This window comes from Suillus fuscotomentosus, assembly GCF_016647785.1.
Source record: "Suillus fuscotomentosus strain FC203 chromosome Unknown F5891scaffold_1, whole genome shotgun sequence".
In the NCBI taxonomy this organism is placed as follows: Eukaryota; Fungi; Basidiomycota; class Agaricomycetes; order Boletales; family Suillaceae; genus Suillus; species Suillus fuscotomentosus.
This window is the reverse complement of record NW_024539513.1, coordinates 1,451,018-1,469,943: the sequence shown is the minus strand read 5'-3', so window position 1 is coordinate 1,469,943 and position 18,926 is coordinate 1,451,018. Positions and strand designations below refer to the sequence as shown.

Sequence of the window (18,926 nt, the reverse complement as noted above, 5' to 3'; positions counted from 1 at the left end):
TCAACAGAGATCATCATCATCAACGTTACTTTTGGATCCTCCTGATCGCTTATGTGCATTTCAGTATACAATAGTGTAATAGCTTGGTGATCTTTTAGCCAAGTTTACGTTCCTGACATGCACTGCAGTTTATGCGCTGGCAACACTGCGTGACGGGTTCAGATCATGATGATCTTTGACACAGCACTAACACGTTCTAGGATCTGGACCCAACAACCGACGGGAAATTAACTCGAGACCTTGTGGGTTTGCATACACGGCACCCGGTCAACGAATGATGGCATCTGTGAAAGAATGTTGGCCCAGGTTTGGTATATAATACTACGCCTGGCATGCTCAACACTCCTCTGCTGCTGCATATTACCTCATCGTGATGGATGTCGTTCAAGCACACCAAATGTAAGTCGTGCACACGTAGATTGGCACCATGTATTTTGATAAGCTGATAGTGACTTACTGATAATCCCAGGTTGATGACCCGCTACGCTGTTCTGGTGCCATACAGTACTAGGATTTTTATCTTTGCCGTCAGGATGTTAACACGGTGACCCACTAGTTATCCTGATATACGACCATATGGCGACCCTCACAGAAGAGATTGTTTTTATTTGGTGTCGTCCGAAGGCGTTATCTTCAGCGTTGTTTCTGCTCAATCGCTATGTCGCTCTGCTGGGAAATATCTATGCATTCATTGACTATTTACTGCCTGCCTCAGTTGTGAGTTTATATTTCATCATCCATATACTTACATAGCATCATGCTTACGACTTTTTCCTGCAGAGGTCCGATCCTGGTCCTTGATTATCTGTTCTTTTGCTTAACAGAGACTTAGCTGTTCGACATATCGACTATCAAGGCAAGTACTCGCTTTCTTACAAGTGTTTATCGTTTCTTGTGAGTAGATGTTTATTTAGAAAATTCATTTACTGAAATTTTCAGTCATATTGGCTCTTCGCACTTATGCTCTCTACGGCCGAAGCAAATGCTTGCTTGCTTTTTTGGTAATCATCATCCTTACCTTTGTGGGAGGAGCTTTTGTGCGTGTTTGCATAGAAATTTTGACTCTGGAATCTACTGATTGTTTCTAGACGGGGACATTTGGTCGTCATTCAAATACTGTGACCAACTTGCCAGGAGGAGGCTGCTATCGAATATATACAGCAAAGATGTACGCCATCCTAATCTACGCGCCTGCAAAAACTTGAACGTTATTGCAGAATCATTCGTCGGTGAACTCTAGATGTATTTGCACGTAGCTTGATGTCAATTGCAGGTCTTGCATGGATGATCCCACCTGTTTATGACTTGCTCATCTTTGTTCTCACGGTGACTAGAGCTTTAAAAATCGGAGGATCACTGCAGTTATCTCTGACAAAGTCCAGAAGAAATATCATTGCTGTCATGTTTCAGGACGGTAAATGTTTCGCCACATCAATATAGTGGACACTGAAACCAACCGAATGCAGGTGTTATGTTCTTCGGGTGAGATTGCTAGCGAAATCGTGATTCAAGTGAGTCTGACCCTCATTCAAGGGTGATGACACTGTTCGAAATACCGAACATCCTGACGTACTACGTGAGTCAACGGATGAATCGTTGGTTGAGTTGCACACTAACAGCTTGTTTCAGCATGGTTCGGTGAGCACAATAACCTGTATCATATATTTTTATAATGCCTGTTTACGAGTGATCTGCAAGGATATGGTCAGGGGCTCTCTGCGCACATTTACTAACTGGTGAGTAACTGGTGCGATAAACACGAATGAAGTCTAAATATGCCTTCGGAGCAGCATGTCGGTTACTCTAATCTCACGGCTGATGCTTAACCTGCATAAGTCGGTCGACGCTGGCATCCTCTCCGCTCCCACCTGGGACGATGATGACGGCCTCCTTGTCCTCACCACTGGACTCGACGTACAGTCCACGAATTCCTCTCACTATTGGTAGACTTAGCTGGATATCAAAATGGGTATATTCTTGTTGGAAATGCAAAGCTGGTTTTGATACTTTTACGTCCTTTTTTGATGATCTTGGTGCAGTGCCCTATGTAAGAATTACGTCTGTGTTCCTGGTGGTAGGTATGAGGATGAAGAACATGTTCAAAACGCAGGTCCTGGGGAGATGCTTATGAAAACCCTTTTGCTGGTACATGGAGTCAATTCTCGTGTCGACCTGGACGAGATATATGCTATACAAGCAAAGAGTTTTCCGCAGAGCAACTTAAGCTCAGCCAAATTCTTGAACAGGACATCTAAGTGTTGCTTCTCGAATCACCACCAGTTTTTTAATCTTTGATCTCTCTCGTACAACAAACCAAACCCACCACTCCAGCGAGATCACATTGAGCGGTGAATAAAATACTGCAAAGAAGTAGCAGAAGATAAAAACTTTTTCTACGGCAGACCGCAGCTGTGATATGTGATACAGAGATATATGTGTCTGTATCCGGCGAATAGGTCTAGGCGCTGCCAAATTGTTCACTGATCTCTGATTCGCGAGATCGGCCTAGTCTTTGGTAAAAAGGAAGACAGTCGCTCTTTCTGTGTCATGACGAGTACACGATCGTCCCAGTACTACCTTTAGTACGGCTAGCCTTTCAACTTGAAGCCATCCAGCAGTTCAAGAGCTTGCCGCATTCGGGTCAGACATTGTATTTTAATTACCTGACGTAGAGACCATCCATGCTATGATGACATTTGTATTTTGCCAAATTTGCAAACTTCGAAGCGCAGGATCGGAGTCGATCGGCTTTTGACGTTCTGAATTACACATGTCATAACTGGGTCTGTGCATCCACGTGGCTCCTCACCTCCTCTTCTGGTCTACTTTAACGAAAGGCAATGAGTGATGTTTGCCAAAGGACTTGCGATCCTACCTCCATCCGAAGAGCAGAAACCTTGCACAGGTAATTAATACTTTATATGTAGAATCTATTATTCTTTTACGTTGCTCTAGTGTTGCCAGCTCTCGTGTATTCGCTGTATTTTTTCTGCTTCTAGATCCTGCGCCTCCATGTCAATAGACGAGAGAATGACAGTGTCGCTTCACCATTCCCTCCGACGCGAGTAATATGGTAAATGTCTATTAGATTGTCAGCGCCGCGAGGCACGCGCACTCCTCGCGCGTTGGTTCTCAAACTGTTGTTTGATGACCGCATAACCTTCCCGGTCAACTCGATGTAGATAATATGAGCCACCTCCGCTGCCCCATGAAACGCTGCCCGAGCGGTAGGGCTTCTCAAATACATCAAAGATCGCGCTTATATCATCCACCTACGGGGTTCATATGAGATAAATGTGTGAAGCGGATATACATCGTCACTCACGTTGCGTTCAGTAACGCGTGCATTAAGAGAAGAGACAAACGGCTTTAAGGAGACAACAATGGCGCCTTCTTTTAAATCTAGAAACCGTGGACGTAATGCTTCGTTTACTGTAACGTGATCAATATGTTTTCTCACAAACAAAAGAAATGCACTGACACGACTGCTGGAACACCTTATTATTGACCAATACAACATCCGCCTGAGGTAACAACTCAGTCACTCTCTGACTGGTCAGCATGTCTCCTTCCTCTAGTTCCACCTCTCCCATCGAAAGTCCCCACATCCTACAACGCTTCTTCATCTGCCTCAGCTGCCCCCTCCCCACCTCCGCAGGCGTAGGCATCACCTCAATTCCGTAGCTTCTGCAGCACGTCTCTAGGCTTGCCTGCACCAATACATTTCCAACCCCGCACCCTAAATCCATAAACAAGGAATCTTTGTGGAGACGCGTGGCAGCAATGATATCTGACGTAAATGAGGGCATCAATTCGCCATATACCTCGCTCGAAAATGCCTCGTAGCGGTTTAACTTCAGAGCATGTGGGCCTACGGAGCGTTGATACGTCTCGTCGATTATGCGCATGAGCACCCGATTGGGGATTTCGTTTGATGGCCAACCTTTAATGGCCTCTATAAGTATATTAGGAGGTGCAGGTGCAAACGGGTCCGATGGGAGTGATGGGTATTTCAGCGCACGGAGGAGTTGGTTAATGTTTTGCATAGTAGAAAGGAACAGTGGTCCGTCACGCCGTCGGATGGAACGTTGGAGGAGACGCAAGTAATTCATTCCACGGGGGTCGTACGAAGGGAGTTTTACAGGACTTGACTGTTCTGAATCACCCGAAAGTTGTGTGAGTGGTGAGGACGGTGGCGTATTATCGACATCCTGTAGAAAATCTGTGGGTAATGTTCCAAATAGCGCTTGCTGCGTGGGAGTAAGGTAGCCTGGTATTGCGTCAGAATCTGTGCTCGCGACTGGTGACGGTAGTAACGCACATTCGAAGATAGTATATAATGATTGTTCTAGGCACATGATGGGGTTGTAGTGATCTGGGTCCTTAGGAGCCAATATGTAATAGCTACACGCAAGGTGGATCAGCAAGAAGCAGTACAAGTCACCGCATAACACGTACGTCTCACAGGCATTAGCATTAGGATACTCCAGTTCAGTGGCAGGGTAAGATTCAGCTTCAAATGACGTGTCACTAGAATCGTCCAAATTCTTGAAATCTGCAATGAGTATAAATTCGAATGAGATCTGCAAGTGATACATGGATTCTCACAAGTTTTGTATGATCGCGATAATACCGTTACTACAGACGCTGCACTGACAAAGTTCTCACCTGGCGAACCATCCTCAGTGATCCACAACTGTCGACGAGGGAGATCAGCTGGAGGAAAGGTCGACGTCGATCGAGAACGACTGCTTCGATATATAGACTCGATATCGAGAGTTTCGGAACGTTGTCGACTTTGAGTACGCGACGAAGACGCGCTCATAGTCGCGCGTTTCTTCGACTTCGGGGGGCGTAATGTTGGCTCGGGTGCGACTGACAATATTCTAGGTCGCTTCGAAGGACCTGCTATCTGCGCAAAGTGAGTTGGCTCATCGGCTTCTGGTGACGTCTCGGCAGAAACTGGGGTAGGCGGTAATAGGTGTGCCTGTGAACCTGCAGTCTCCTGTTCACGTATCATTTGTGACTTCCAGGCGCGGCGTGTAGTAACACATATATCTGGGACCATTTGCTGTATTTTTTTCGAGGAGTTTTCAAATGGAAAGTAATGAAAGTCTGAATACGGGGAGGAAGGAAGGGCAGATGAGAGCATTAGAGCAAGTCAATGAAATCCTTAAAACCTACAAATGGAACTAGTAATCTTGTCGGTGGCGATGCCGCAACACCGCTTTCGGTAATTACCAATCTCTTTCTCCGGACTGTAAACTTTGCACAGTGGGACGACTTTGTTACTTGTCTGTCAGCTCTGGCCCCATTCTTACAACTGATACTGCACAAGCCCAACAAATGAGATACAAGGATTACTGAGCACTAGGCCATTATTCATTGCTTTTCTTGCATTTCCTTTGCTCCCTAAGCCCGCAGCGCTCTAATATTGTCTTTGTATGCAGATGCAATATACAAAGAGTTGGTCACCAGAGCTACGGAACGCAGCATCGTGATGAAATGCATGCTTCTTCTATGAGCACCGAATGCACCGTCTACGCCCCCAATTCGTCTCTGCCAAAGTCTCCGCGAATGCGATTGCCCAGTTGAAAGTTGCTCCTCCGTCACGCATCACTTGAAGTGGTCTATCCGGTATGCCCGCCCTGTCCCCAAGGAGCATAGCATTAAGACATGTTCTGGCGCATCTGATTGGTATGCTTGTGTCACGTACGGATATCTATGGGCAGCCCAAAGGTCAGACATTTGATTCGTGACGTCATATACCATCATGATCACAGTGCCGTTGATCCTGTGTGTACCAGGTGTGTTTGTGACAACTTCAAAATGTTCAAGTTGTTGCCCTGCCGTGATTCATATGACAATGTAGTATCGCCCCGACGAAGTCGAACTTTACTCGCAGTCGCAATCGGTATGTACTTTCCATCGACCTCTATGTCTCGTGCCTTGAAGTAATCTATTTGGAACGCCCAAAGTTGGGCGCGCACACACTAAGCAGTACTTGACCACGCGTACTATACTGTCTATACAGTCCTAGCGGTGTTTCAAAAAGGAACATTCCGGGCTGCGCGGTTCACTCGAACTCCGAAGCGTTTCGATCATCGTCAGACAACTTCAAGTTGACACAAGAGTCCTTGAAAACACAAATGTTCGAGGAAGCAAGTCGACTGTGGTATGTATTTTCTAGAGTTTTTCTTATCACTTGTCAGCACAACATTCTATTTTCTGTCAACGGCTTTAGCGCGAATGGTCTGAACGATTGTCACCATCTCCACATACTTCCATCCGTCAAATTTGTCACCTCACTTGCTCAGGTTGTCCTGCCAGTACATGTGCGCTGGAGATCTGTGCTACTCCGATGCCCGGCTTGCCTCGTGCCTATGCTTGTTTGTGTATGTTTTATTCGGACTCTTTCGCTCGTCCATGTGCATTTCGGCTTATTATTCAAACTTGCCTGCGCTTGTCCCTGCTTATTTCCATCGGTTGGCACTCACTTATCCTTGCTCATTTGCATCTCCGCCATCTATCCGTACTCAATTGCACCTGTTGCTGCACATTTTTCATTCATATTTGCTACTACTTGTTGCAGATCGTCTGTACGCGCCCCGCACACTTTCACTTCTTTCTGTCTGCTGCCATTTGTCTTTTATTGCCTGCCTTTTGTAGTACTATGTACCTGCCGCTATACACCATTGCTCATTTGCACATGTCACTACTCGTTAAAGATTGTCTGCACCATCGAGAATAGGCGACTTGTCCATAGATGGAGTTGTGCAGTCATTAATGCCGAACAGCAAGATACTATGTCTAAGTAGCATCCTTTGGCGTTGTGTGCAAGTGTGTGTAAAAAAGCTTGCATGATACACAAAATACAATTTGATATATGTGGGAACGATGACCATACTGGCGCAGATGGCGTTCGGAACTTCGGATGAAGTGTGAATCTACGTTTGCAGTCGTGCCAGTGAGCGCATGTACCGTCGTATCCTCATTAACCATTTTTGTCTCTACTCCAAGTGGAAGTTAAGCTTAGTTTGGTGAATACTGCCGTATATCTGGATGACAAGACCAATGTGATAGCACAGATGCAAATACGTCCAACAAGGATTCCGCGCGAGTTGCGCGCGAGTGTAGATCCGTTCCGATAGGGCAACGATAGGGTATGACCAAAGCGCGTATTATCTTGGCACCACTAGGAACACCATAGATAAGACAAGGAGATGCTGCATTGGGATTTCAGACAGTGGGCAAGTAAGATCACTGTAGCATGCGACTGACACGGCCGTGATTATGCATAATGTGCTGTCTCGGAGATGTTAAAGGAGTCTGATTAGAGAGTACGTGCGAGTCAAGTTAGAAATGTCAACTCAACTTTGTTAGGCTGTAATACGATTAAACGAAAGATTGGCAGATAATAAGATCGTTCTCCAACTCGGAACATTGTCGCTTAGACCGAAAAAAGGTCCCGGAGAACCTTTGTCAATCCACAGAGATACGTATAATGGCCCGCAGGAGTCCAGGGCTAAATGAGGTTTTGCAGATTACTGACGTGGTCGGGGTCCAGCACCATACGGTATTGCATATAGTGTGCGTTCCGAAAATGACAGTACTAATAGGTACCTGGGGAGCACTCTGCTCCGGAATTTAGATCCTCTAAACCTCAGCTGCTGATCTCCCGGTATCCCGGTAGATGATCCCGTTTCACGTTTCCTCATACATAATGAGACTCTGGATTTATCCTAGTATCCATGAGAACCTTGAGCCTAACTCTAGGGATCGTGTCACCTATCGTGGGCTGGATACAACAACGGGTTGGAATTACACATTGGCAGCATCTCCTAGTGTTCTGCTCCCAATAAAATGCTGAGGACGGATGAAGCCAAATCTGAAATCTGCTGGCAATGTGGTGGCATTGATCCAGATTCCAAACGTCGTCTGTTTAAAAGATGTATTTCAGCCTTCAGGTGGACAGGTTTTGTATAAAACACTTCGAATAGCAGGACATGAAAGCAAGCAGTCTTCATACAGTCCCCTTCTAAATTCTTTTGAGATCCCATATCACATCTCAAAATGATGCGTCTCTCCTTCGTTCTCGTCGTCGTTGCTGCTTTCAAGTTGTCAGTGTCAGTGTCTCCTCCCAGTATCGACACTCCATGTGCCATCTTCTGCACCACCACTTCTGATTGCTGCGCTGGCGAGACATGCCAGCCAGTAGTATATGACCGCCAAGTGAGTACTATGAGTAGTTTTCATCTTGATAACCCCGTGACTGACTGACTGGCTTGGTAGGGCGATATCTATTATATGTGTGACACGTGACAGTGGGTCGTGAGTCGTGACGGTGTTTCTGCTTTCACATTGATGTAGTGTGGTTGACACCACGACGCGTCAAGTACTAGTTCTCGAGTACTTCGCTGCTGAGCGCTGAGCGAGCGGTCGTCACGGTGAAAAAACAAGTTCACCCTGCTCGAACATCGAAGATTGTAAATTAGAGGGACATCTCGAACACCAATAACTGCATGAAACATGACTGAGGTACTTACGACGCGTTGTTTTTCGTCCTATTATAAGCTTGCAAAATATATGTGTATGATTTATCAAGGCCGTCACATAGATGATAGAATAACAGTCGGGACAGATTGCTTCCGTACGCGGAATCGAACCGCCTCATATACTGGTAAGTGTAAGCACGCATTCTGATCACCAGATTGGTCCACAGACAATAGGTTCATCACTCAATTCGGGCAGTCATAAGTATGTTCATCCTAATTAGAACTTCGGCACTTGAGCACTGCGCCACGAGTCAAAGCAACACTTGCTCCAAATACTAGTGAAGATAATTCAGTCAACAGCACCGTGTCATGTGGTAGAACAGTATTACATGGAAGGGGAATACGGAGGTAACATGAAATAGTTTGAAAAAAGATGAACAAAAGAAGCTCGGATTGTACTAGCGTCCAACATAGGTGCTTATGAGCAGCAACCGATCGACGCTGAAGTCGCAGGCTGGTTGACTTTCACTGACCCATCTGCGTTGGAAGCACCTCCCACTGAGGCAGCCGAGTCTGCTTGCGAGTCGATGAGCCGAGTCTTGCAGTCTCTGTACAGTCGGGAATTGGAGTTAACTCCGCAAATGCAGCACAACGCGACAAACCTTGCAAGGGTGAAGAAGGCCTCTTCTACACCTTCATTCGCCTTGGCAGACGTCTCCATAAACTTCATGCCAAGTTCATCAGCAAGTGCACGTCCCTGGATTTCTGGTACGGCTCGCTTGTCTGTCCAATCCGACTTATTACCGATCAGTATCTTGTTGACACCCTCTGAAGCATGTTGTTCAATGTTAGCATGCCAAGTGCGAATACCTAGAGACGATATGTATCAGCGTAGGACAATAGTGGTGGAGATGATGCTAATGGCACATACTGTTGTATGATCGCTCATCTGTAACGTCGTACACGAGAAGAATGCCCATTGCTCCACGATAGTACGCAGTAGTTATGGTTCTGAACCGTTCCTGGCCAGCAGTGTCCCACTGTACGACACGGGTCAGCTTTGTAACAAACAGTTCATGACTGTATTGGAATGACAGCACGTACAATTTGAAGTTTAATGCGCTTTCCATCTAGCTCGATTGTGCGGATCTTGAAGTCAATCCCGATTGTGGTTATGAACGATGGCGTCCACGCATCGTCACAGAAGCGGAGCAAAAGACAGGATTTCCCAACACCTAAGCGACAACTTAAAATTGGAACACACCAGAACCGCGGAACAAACGCACCTGAGTCGCCAATCAAGAGAAGCTGCAAAGCAAGTTATGTGCGCGAGGCCTGGAGTGTGTATGCAGCGTGCTTACCTTGATGAGGAAATCATAGTGTGGGGGAGGCATTCTAGAATATCTTTCCTAGGTAATGAGATCCACTTGTCCGTCTATAAGGTTAAGAAACAAACCAGGTGAAGTCTTGAGTAGATGACCGGTGAGCAAGGATTCTTGACGATATTTGCTAGTGCGTCACTGCGACTGCCTGTTGCTGAAGTTCCCTTGGAAAGTGCATTCAGTGCCACAGCATCTGCGGGAGTAGCCGCAGCACCTTAATTATGTAATATAAGCGATTTTCATTAAATAATATAGTTGGAAAATTTGTTGGACTTTGTCTTCACCTACGCGAGCGAGACTAGTACATGAACTTTTGCTAGTAATACGCTTGGTGAGTCACAATCTACGAAGATCCGGTTCAGACGCATTTTCTACACGTATAAGCTGACCTGCGAGTCGATCTATTTCGGAATGCTAACAGGTCAACCAGTCACACATCACTAGGCTATACTATTCCGCACATACGTAAGGGTTGAGTTCTTGTCACAATCTGATCATTTGAGGGTCCAAGTTTGCCGCTCATGTACAGCTTCAGGTTGCCCGCAGGAGTCAATTTTAGGCGTACTATTTGCGCCCCAACCTGTTTGGAAATTCAGACGAGCGCTGGCTCAACAATATAAGGAGAGCCTCGTTGCAGACTTGTTGCTTCGAGACCTTTGTACCTTTGTATCTCATTGACGCAGCGCAAGTCTAGTAACTTGTTCCCCAGCCTTTCATACAAACACAAGCTCCTCTTGTTCAACAGACCATGTTGGACTTACTCTCCACAGATCGGATAGTCGACGAGGCAGGCCTCAGAGCCGCCTTGTATCATCTAGGCACAATCTCAAGTTCAGGAGCAACCGCATTACAAGCCACAGTCGAACATATGTTGTCATCACCCCATGTTTTTGCATATATCATCTCTGGTATCTCACAGACTTTCTTCGAGCGTCATCAGCTCTGACTCTGACTCTGTAACAGTTTGGGATCGCCGTGAGGCAATGATCTCCCAGATCATGACAGACTTTCCAACGAAAATTCAAGAATATCCAGCATCCATCGCGAGAAAGATGCTAGACAGTTTGTCTATGTACTTTTTGGCCTTGCCTGCTGAATCTTTAGCGGCGGATGTCTCGAGAAACATCAGCCGCCACAGAGGCTTCATCGAGGGCGCTTTACCCGTACTTTGCACGTTGGGCACTATGAAATTTACTGGTACAGGGTCATCTGAAGACGAGATCGATCTCTTCGATATAGAATCTGATTATGGATTCATCAAGAGGAAAGTCCCTCAGAAAATGCGCAAGCGTAATCGCCTGAAAGTTCATACGGCCATCGACACATCGCTCTTCGTGAGGCTCGGTGTGGTTGTACCTCTCACGAGCGAAGCTGCCGCATCGTTGTCTACCCACATTCTTGCGGAGCTGAAAGATGTTCTCTCAGTAAGTGAATTCGTTACTCTGTGTGACGTTTCCCCTGACAGCTCTCCGTAAGTTCTATTTCTCGCTTCTGCGGAGGACGGAATTGGCAGGCGACATCAAAGCCTTACTCCTCCCGAACGTGGGAGAGTCTGCCAAAGATGTTGCGCCTGAAGTTTCGTCAACCGAGGATGTCGAGAGCCCAACAAAGCGACCCAATGCGTACCCAATGGTGCAGCCTATGAAGGCTGCGCTTTACTTCGACAACGCGGACGGGTTCGGAGAGTGGCGAATCCTCATATCTACGGAGGCCTCCAAAAATTTGCGTGAATTCCGTGGAGCAGATGAGAAGATATTCAGGATCATTGTCAAGAAGATCAAGTCTGTCTTTTGATAAACTTCGCTGTGATGATCTCATCGTTGTTACAGACAACTATCAAATGGTCATTTTTCAGAAGATAATCACAAGCGACTTAACGGGCCGGATGCAGGTATACCTATCCACGAGGCCAAGATGACAAGGGACCTACGATTAGTAGTAGGTGTAATTTCACATACGTGGCTTGGAGTAGGAGATGAATGACCTTTTTTACAGTACCAGATCGATTGTGTCCTTGACCAGGATGGAGAGGTAGGCCGTTCTTACATTAACATCGAGCATGATACTGAGACTGGAGTCTTGACAGTCCGAAAGACAAGGTGAGCTATCAAGAGCAATTACATGTGCCTGCCATTGGCGCTCATGTGAACTCAAGTAATCAAGGTATACGGCATCTATACGCATGCTCAGCTTGGCAGAATATGGGATGCCTTAGGTAGACATCTCGCACGCAAGGGCAGAGAATATCGTAGAAGGTGACAACATTTTCCAGCTCTGATGCAATTCAATGAATCGTTGCTTGCGCAGGTGTATCTTCCGGAACAGACCAGTCATTTCTAATGACAGCGTGATTCTGCCTGCGTCATTCCCACCAGCTGAACTTGAACCAGAATTCTCAGGAAGCCCACTTGATCTTAGTGATAAGGATATGGACCGCGTTGAGTGTTTTCAGTTGTCATTTGTGCCATCATTAATCCATGACATAGCTTCACTCTTTGCTTGTGTATGAATTTTCGCCATCCCTTATACAAATTGGTTTCCATCTAACAATTTTCTAGTTTGGAGAAATATGTTACATTCTCGCAAGTAAGCTTATTGATATGCACGCGAATATTGACTTGACAACCTCTTGTTTTAGGCGTTCCTGCAAGGCGAGTGATCGTGTAGTTGTGCTTGCCACCTCTTCTCATCTTTGCAAAAGGTCTCATCGCAAACCAAGACGTACAGCACGTCTTCATACTCACGTGAGTTCTGCCTCAATGCGACGAATTTACTGATCAATGTTGGTTCAGACCTCAAGAACAAAAGATTGTCGAGTGTACCACATCATGTTACGTCTTGGGTCGCAGCGGCACGGGGTAATGGTCCTGCCCTTGATATGAATAGCCTATTTATCACACTCAACTAGGAAAACCACGACGATGCTGTTTAAGATTCTCGGCATTCAGCGAGCTTGGGAGATGAGTGCCGTTGACATGCCGAAGCCACGCCAAATCTTCGTGACCAAATCCAGAGTGCTCGCTACGAAAGTGGAAGAGTATTTCACGAAGCTTCTCGAATCTCTGGCGTTAGCAGGCTATACCCTAGAGGAACTTGCAAAAATGAAGGCACAAAGTGTTCAGGAGGGCCTTGTTGATCTCGACGACTTGCCCGATTCACAGATGAATATACCCATGAAATACAGCGAACTTGACGATAAGCACTTTCCTCTTTTTGTGACTTTCGATCGAGTATGTCCCAATTCGTCATTCGGACAGTTCTTGAGCTAATCATTTATGTAGCTGTCGAAGATGATCGCGGCAGATATGTTGAGCAAGGATGTTCCCGAAACGAGAGATAGCGCAGGACTTTTCTTCAATGTCGACGATGCTGAGGCGCATGACTCTTTCGTCACCTATGACGTATTCGCAAATCAATACTGGCCTCATTTTCCGCAGAATCTCACTAAGAATCTTAGTAATGTTCTTTTATCTTGTGAGGACAATCAACTACTGACATACCCCATCAGACCCGTGGTTGGTTTTCAGCGAATTCATGGGCGAGTACCAATTTGTATTATCCTGACACTGACAATTTCTGAATATACCTATAGGGATCGTCAAAGGCTCCGAACATGCACTGACCTGTCCTGAAGGAGTTCTCGATCGCCCGAATTACCTCCGTCTTCCTCACCGTTCTAACCCAAACTTTGCGAATCAGAGGGGAATTCTGTATGACATCTTTGAGTATTATACGAAAATCAAGAAGCAGCGACGTCATCATGATGTTGCAGATCGGTATGACCTGTTCCCTCTTCTCATCCATGTAATGTCATGATATATGCCCAAACAGCACGCATGCGGTACTTAAGGTCTTGCGGAGCCAGAGGTTCCCTGGCCAACAGATCGATTATCTGTATGTGTTATCCCAACGATGTATCTCACCTCTGACCACCTGCACTAGGTATGTCGACGAAGCACAAGACAATCTTCTGATCGACGCACTCTGTAAGTAGCCACTCCATCCTTTGTTGATAAAAATCTTTCTAGAACTTTCTATTGTAGTTTTGAGGCAATTATGCAGGAATCCAGACGGTTTGTTCTGGGCTGGGGATACCGCACAGACAATTTCTGCAGGGAGTTCCTTTAGGTTCGATGATCTGAAAGCCTTTCTCTACCGTGTGGAGGTCAGCAAATAGTAACTTAGCTTGGGCCTGAATTGATATCTCAGAGCAGCAGCAAAATACCTCGGTCAATTCCGCTGGAGCATGTCTTCATCAACCTACGATGTTTCAATTGGCGATCAACTACAGATCGCACGGTGGCATCGTCAACTGTGCACATTCTGTGATCGAACTCATCACAAAATTCTGGCCCAACACAATCGATAACCTTCGGCCAGAAAGGGGGGTGGTTGACGGGCTGAAGCCTGTATTTTTCACCGGTTGGGATAAAGACACCGTCCGTTATGAACAGTTCTTGTTCGGGGCAAGGTAAGTAGGCCTGGACGATATCCCTCTTTCCTACTGAGGATTTTTCAGTGGTAGTCACATTGAGTTCGGAGCGCAGCAATGTAAAGTAATTAATTGAAGGCTTCATTCATACACTGACAAGGTATCTAGGCATCCTCGTGCGTGACGATGCGGCACGTCAAAAATTGCGAGAACAAGTTGGTGAAATTGGACTGATTATGTGAGTCGTATCAAGACTACCTTTTCCCCGTGTTTTCATGTTCACATATGTATGCAGGACTCTTTACGAGAGCAAAGGCCTGGAATTCAATGATGTGAGAAAGCTAAGTTGACTTTCTGGTGGATGTCTGACCTCGGTCAGGTGCTTTTGTACAACTTTTTCGAGGATTCTGTGATAGATCTGTCACGATGGCGCATAGTTCTCAATGGAGTGGAGGGTCAAGAACATGCGCCGAACTTCGATCGTGATGAGACACGATACGCTGGGGTTTGTAGCGAGGTAGGCACACCGATCCTCAGAATAAACTTTGGCTGACTTTTATTAGCTCAAACTTCTTTACGTGGGAATCACTCGAGCAAGGAAGAACATGTGGATCGTTGACAAGTCTGATAAATCAGACCCAATGCGTGTACGTTTAGAGCGATGTATTGGCTTAAATCGATCTGATAACTCCTTCCCTTCAGATATTCTGGACGTCTCGCAATCAAGTCCAGAATTGCACACCCGGCACCGATGTCCCTCATCTAGCCGTCTCCTCGACTCCAGAAGAATGGGCATCCTTCGGGCGCTCGCTATTCTCGCACAAGCGCTACTCGCAAGCTATCCACTGCTTCGAACGTGCTAACCTTCGTCGTGAGGTGAACGTCTGTAAAGCATATCAACTGCGAGAAGTCGCACGTTCTAGTGTCGGGGTGGCCATACTCAGTGACCAAAAAAGAGCTTTTAACTTGGCTGCCGATGCCTTTACTGATTGTGGTGCGATCGCAACAGGAAACCAGAAGCTCCAATATTATCGTAACTCGGCGGATTGCTACATTCGAGCAGGGGATGATATCAAAGCTGCTGAGGCCTATATCAATGCTGAAGAGTTCGAGCAAGCAGCGAAAAGATATCGCAAGGCTGGACGGTTTGACAAGACCCTTCATGTTCTTGGTGGCCATAGCATGAATATACCTGAAGAGACCAAGGCGGAGTTATGGACTGTGTGCAGACTGTTTTACTGCAGCAGAAACAACACTAAGTAAGTCTCAATATTAGACTCTCCACAACGTTTTTAATCAATAGCAATTACGCAGGGCTCCCTTGCCTCTCTTCTCGACATTTGATGAGGAACTTGAATTTCTGGAGGACTATGATCTTGATTTCGCTCGAGCCTCGCTGCTTGAATCCCACTCAAGGTACTATGAGGCCGCAGAACTCCATTTGTCAGAGAATAGGCCCTTGGAAGCTGTCCGAGCGTTCATTAAGGACAGCGACAACGGCAATTCTACTATTCGTGCGGCCGAAACTATATTGGAATACTTCTGGCGCAAATGCTCCTTTAGAATTACTGCAAAAACTGTTGCTGATGAGCCAATTCGACATTTCATCGCTCTCGCTGATCAACTAGAGACGAACAAACTGACGCTGGCGACCCGTGATCTAGTACGTATTAACAGTCTCAAAGTGACTAGCTGGACTGATTGACATTCAGATATCGATGTTTCGGACCATCCTGTGCGGAAATCATGAGCCGTTGAGAAATCTTGCGCTTAGCCTCCATGGAAATAATAACCAGCCAGCAGCTCTCCTTTGCCTGGACCATGTATTCTCTCGAACCACAGACATTCGAACGTTCGCGGTCGAAGAAATGCAACGGTTCCTTCAGCAATTTCATGCCTATGCGCGACTGCTGTATCTGATTTTGACGATCCCTGACCCCATGGACTCGGAGCATAGGGGTATACAGAGACTGTTCTCCATCGTGCAGTTGTCCGGTGACGAGTTCCTCATACCAGATGGAACGTTCCTCCACAACTGTGTGATGGAAACCCGCCAAGGCATCACTTGGGTAACGGAACATCCGTCTGGGTACACAGCCTCTCGTAGAAACGTCACCCAGCTGCTGCAAGGATCCATTCGAACGATCTTGAAAGACAAAGTATCGGAGATCGACGCTATGTGTTGCAAATCTCCTGTTTTCTCGCAATGCCTGCCATTCTTGATGTCTGGAGTATGTCGAAGAGATAACTGTCCCCAAGAGCATGTCACAGTATCGAAATTGGATCGCCAATATTACAACAACCGTGTTGCGATCCACATCTGGCAAATTCTTATCTTGCAATTCATGTATTCTGCTCATCCATACATTGAACGACGCAATAGGTACGTCTGGAGGTAGCTTATGACCGAGTGCTCAAACTAATCACTTCATCAGCATGAGGGACTGGCTCAAGCATCTTTACGAGGCTATCAATCCACCCTTCTTCATTCAAGGTTCCCCCGCGGACCTTGATATAAGCCTGATGCCTCTTCGTCTAGATGGCATGAAAGTGGTGAAGCTCTGGATCCGTGAATCCTTCTACTCGCTCGACCCATTCTATACCCAGGCTGAATTTTTGACGGCGTTAATGGGGATAACCAGTCTAAGTTTCGCTTTTGACAGGAACGACGCACCTGTCTACATCTCTCGAGCAAAGTGTACGGTCTCCGGACCGTTAGAACTCTTCCGCAAGGGCGACAATCGCTATATGGTTCATGACCTGCTCAGTTCTTACCAAGGAGCCACCCGCAGCAGCATCTCATCAGGAATTCTGTATCTTCTGTATGTGTTCTTCTTGTCTCTACATGCCATGAACTAAGTGCAATCCAGGCATGTTCTCGATAATCGTTTATATGCCAACCTCTCTGTGTTGTGCGACTGTATCGAGGACATCTGCAGCGCATTTGTAATCAAGTACCGAATGGACCCAGACTTTAATAAGTTTCCCCTCCATGACGTCGTCCTTCCATGCAGCTGGCTGTTGCTTCCCCACAAATTCACTGCTGAGAAAGACACTAAGCTGTTTTTGATGGGCAAGCTTCTGGATGAGATAGCGAGGCTGGTCGAAGCATTGCGGGTAGAAGTCGGCATGGGTGAGTCTCTTAACTTTTCAGAGATCCGAGACTACAATTAGGCAGAATTCCTCTGGCTGAACCATACCAGATTTACGCCCATTCTCCGCAATGTTTTTATTTCCCGGATGTGAGTCCAATTTAGTGTCTGTTCGTCGGCGATGCGCATACTGATCACCTGTATTGTAGCTGCAGGGTTCTCTGCCTTAGTACGTGTACTGTCTCTTTCTCTTTTCAAAATGGATTGGATACTGAATTGGATTCATTAGTTGCTCATAACATCAGGAATCGCTTCATGAGAGAGAAAGTAGACAAGATCATTCTTTCTCTGCACAAGAATAACCCTCCTTGGCGTCCAGCTAACTATCGGAAACTCGTGGATGACGTGGCCAAGTACATGACACCAGGACGGATGCCACCCTCAGATGTTTACCTGCGAGCTCTCCTGGCTTTAGACAACAACAAAGGAGTGAGCAACCTGGTGCATCTTGTCCACAAAACGATGAGCCAGCATGGTCGAGGTGTAGTCCCACGGCTCGTATACGAGAAGATCATCGAGATTCCCCATCTCCTTTCATCGTACGCAGTGATCGCTCAGTCTACTCTGAGAGTAGAGGCCCCGGCCTTCGTACCTCGCATAGGACATTCCAAGGATCAAGCAGAGGTTATACAGCATGATGAGAAAGAGACAACCGAACACCAACCGCAGGAATTCGACGGAGAAGAAGCAAAGGAAGAGGAAGATATCGCGACGAATGTTGATGCTGAGACCCGTGATACGTCGGAGAGTGTAGATGAGGCGGTGACGTCGCTTGCACCTGATTTCGACGAGTCGCTACGCTCTAACGGACCATCGGTGGAAGAACAAAAGGCGGCTTGCAATATTCAGAACGCATACCGCCGTTATGTTGGACGTCGCTCGAGTCGTGCAGTGAATGCAGAAATCGATGCGATATTCACGACATGCCTCAAGCAGACGCGGTCTTCTGAATGTCGTCCAGGCTATTACCAACTTCTTTTCCTTGGACCACTGCCTCACCTCCTGGTATGCCTAGAACGAGGCATTTCTCTGACTCACGCTGCCAAAGCGAAGATGAAAGGCCTTCTCAACAAGGAATCCCATGAAAAACTTGAGGAGTTGGGCAAGCAGAGAAATGAGATAGCGTCCGTCCTCATTTACTCAGCATCATACAATAACTGACACTGTCCTATTACAGAACGCTCTTTAAGAAAGGATTAGAATTACGTAAGCAACTGGAGCCTTCCTCACTGGCTCATCGTGCCCGTGACATTGACGCACTTAAATGTGGAGTTCAAAAGGTCAAGGAATTCATGCAGAGGGTTCCTGGCAGCATGCAAGATATGCAATCTGACTTTCAAATAGCCTATAAGGGCATCGTTGCAGAGAAGAAGGTTCACGCACGAAAGGAGAAAGAGAAACCTATTCTCAATGTCGAGGATATCGACGACTATTGATTTGATCGATTGAAGTCAAGACCGCCATT

The 18,926-nt window shown here is 46.4% G+C and overlaps 4 protein-coding genes across 4 annotated transcripts; 2 read left to right on the top strand and 2 right to left on the bottom strand.

Moving 5' to 3' along the window:
* Positions 1 to 373: 373 nt before the first annotated feature.
* On the top strand, positions 374 to 1,947 carry F5891DRAFT_973965 (uncharacterized protein; the record flags this gene model as incomplete). Its single annotated transcript, XM_041376398.1, has 12 exons — positions 374 to 399; positions 470 to 504; positions 557 to 717; positions 825 to 894; positions 940 to 1,037; positions 1,089 to 1,168; positions 1,335 to 1,414; positions 1,467 to 1,482; positions 1,534 to 1,576; positions 1,630 to 1,638; positions 1,699 to 1,736; positions 1,791 to 1,947. The coding sequence occupies 12 exons, from the start codon at positions 374 to 376 to the stop codon at positions 1,945 to 1,947; spliced, it is 813 nt and encodes a 270-aa protein (XP_041234171.1).
* Positions 1,948 to 3,092: 1,145 nt separating this feature from the next.
* On the bottom strand, positions 3,093 to 4,825 carry F5891DRAFT_937411 (S-adenosyl-L-methionine-dependent methyltransferase; the record flags this gene model as incomplete). Its single annotated transcript, XM_041374095.1, has 6 exons — positions 3,093 to 3,272; positions 3,326 to 3,432; positions 3,482 to 4,270; positions 4,322 to 4,404; positions 4,459 to 4,555; positions 4,609 to 4,825. The coding sequence occupies 6 exons, from the start codon at positions 4,823 to 4,825 to the stop codon at positions 3,093 to 3,095; spliced, it is 1,473 nt and encodes a 490-aa protein (XP_041234170.1).
* Positions 4,826 to 8,665: 3,840 nt separating this feature from the next.
* Positions 8,666 to 10,181, bottom strand: F5891DRAFT_994019 (rab-type small GTP-binding protein). Its single transcript, XM_041378269.1, has 8 exons — positions 10,092 to 10,181; positions 9,952 to 10,041; positions 9,857 to 9,899; positions 9,782 to 9,803; positions 9,600 to 9,730; positions 9,427 to 9,535; positions 9,158 to 9,365; positions 8,666 to 9,103 (listed from the first exon to the last, which is right to left on the bottom strand). The coding sequence occupies exons 3-8, from the start codon at positions 9,887 to 9,889 to the stop codon at positions 8,974 to 8,976; spliced, it is 633 nt and encodes a 210-aa protein (XP_041234169.1). The 5' UTR covers positions 9,890 to 9,899; positions 9,952 to 10,041; positions 10,092 to 10,181; the 3' UTR covers positions 8,666 to 8,973.
* Positions 10,170 to 18,897, top strand: F5891DRAFT_1134687 (uncharacterized protein; the record flags this gene model as incomplete). The annotated part of the gene is given in 35 exon segments (XM_041364778.1): positions 10,170 to 10,342; positions 10,413 to 10,785; positions 10,841 to 11,301; positions 11,354 to 11,658; positions 11,707 to 11,815; positions 11,873 to 11,908; positions 11,964 to 11,976; positions 12,033 to 12,132; positions 12,185 to 12,314; positions 12,364 to 12,380; positions 12,436 to 12,463; positions 12,516 to 12,528; positions 12,579 to 12,621; positions 12,670 to 12,735; positions 12,786 to 13,107; positions 13,159 to 13,333; positions 13,386 to 13,415; positions 13,470 to 13,653; positions 13,709 to 13,771; positions 13,820 to 13,863; positions 13,921 to 14,042; positions 14,089 to 14,348; positions 14,397 to 14,428; positions 14,478 to 14,547; positions 14,605 to 14,641; positions 14,689 to 14,826; positions 14,873 to 14,956; positions 15,012 to 15,568; positions 15,624 to 15,972; positions 16,022 to 16,704; positions 16,721 to 17,131; positions 17,180 to 17,442; positions 17,488 to 17,551; positions 17,611 to 18,585; positions 18,639 to 18,897. The coding sequence occupies 34 exon segments, from the start codon at positions 10,626 to 10,628 to the stop codon at positions 18,895 to 18,897; spliced, it is 6,603 nt and encodes a 2,200-aa protein (XP_041234168.1). The 5' UTR covers positions 10,170 to 10,342; positions 10,413 to 10,625.
* Positions 18,898 to 18,926: the final 29 nt, after the last annotated feature.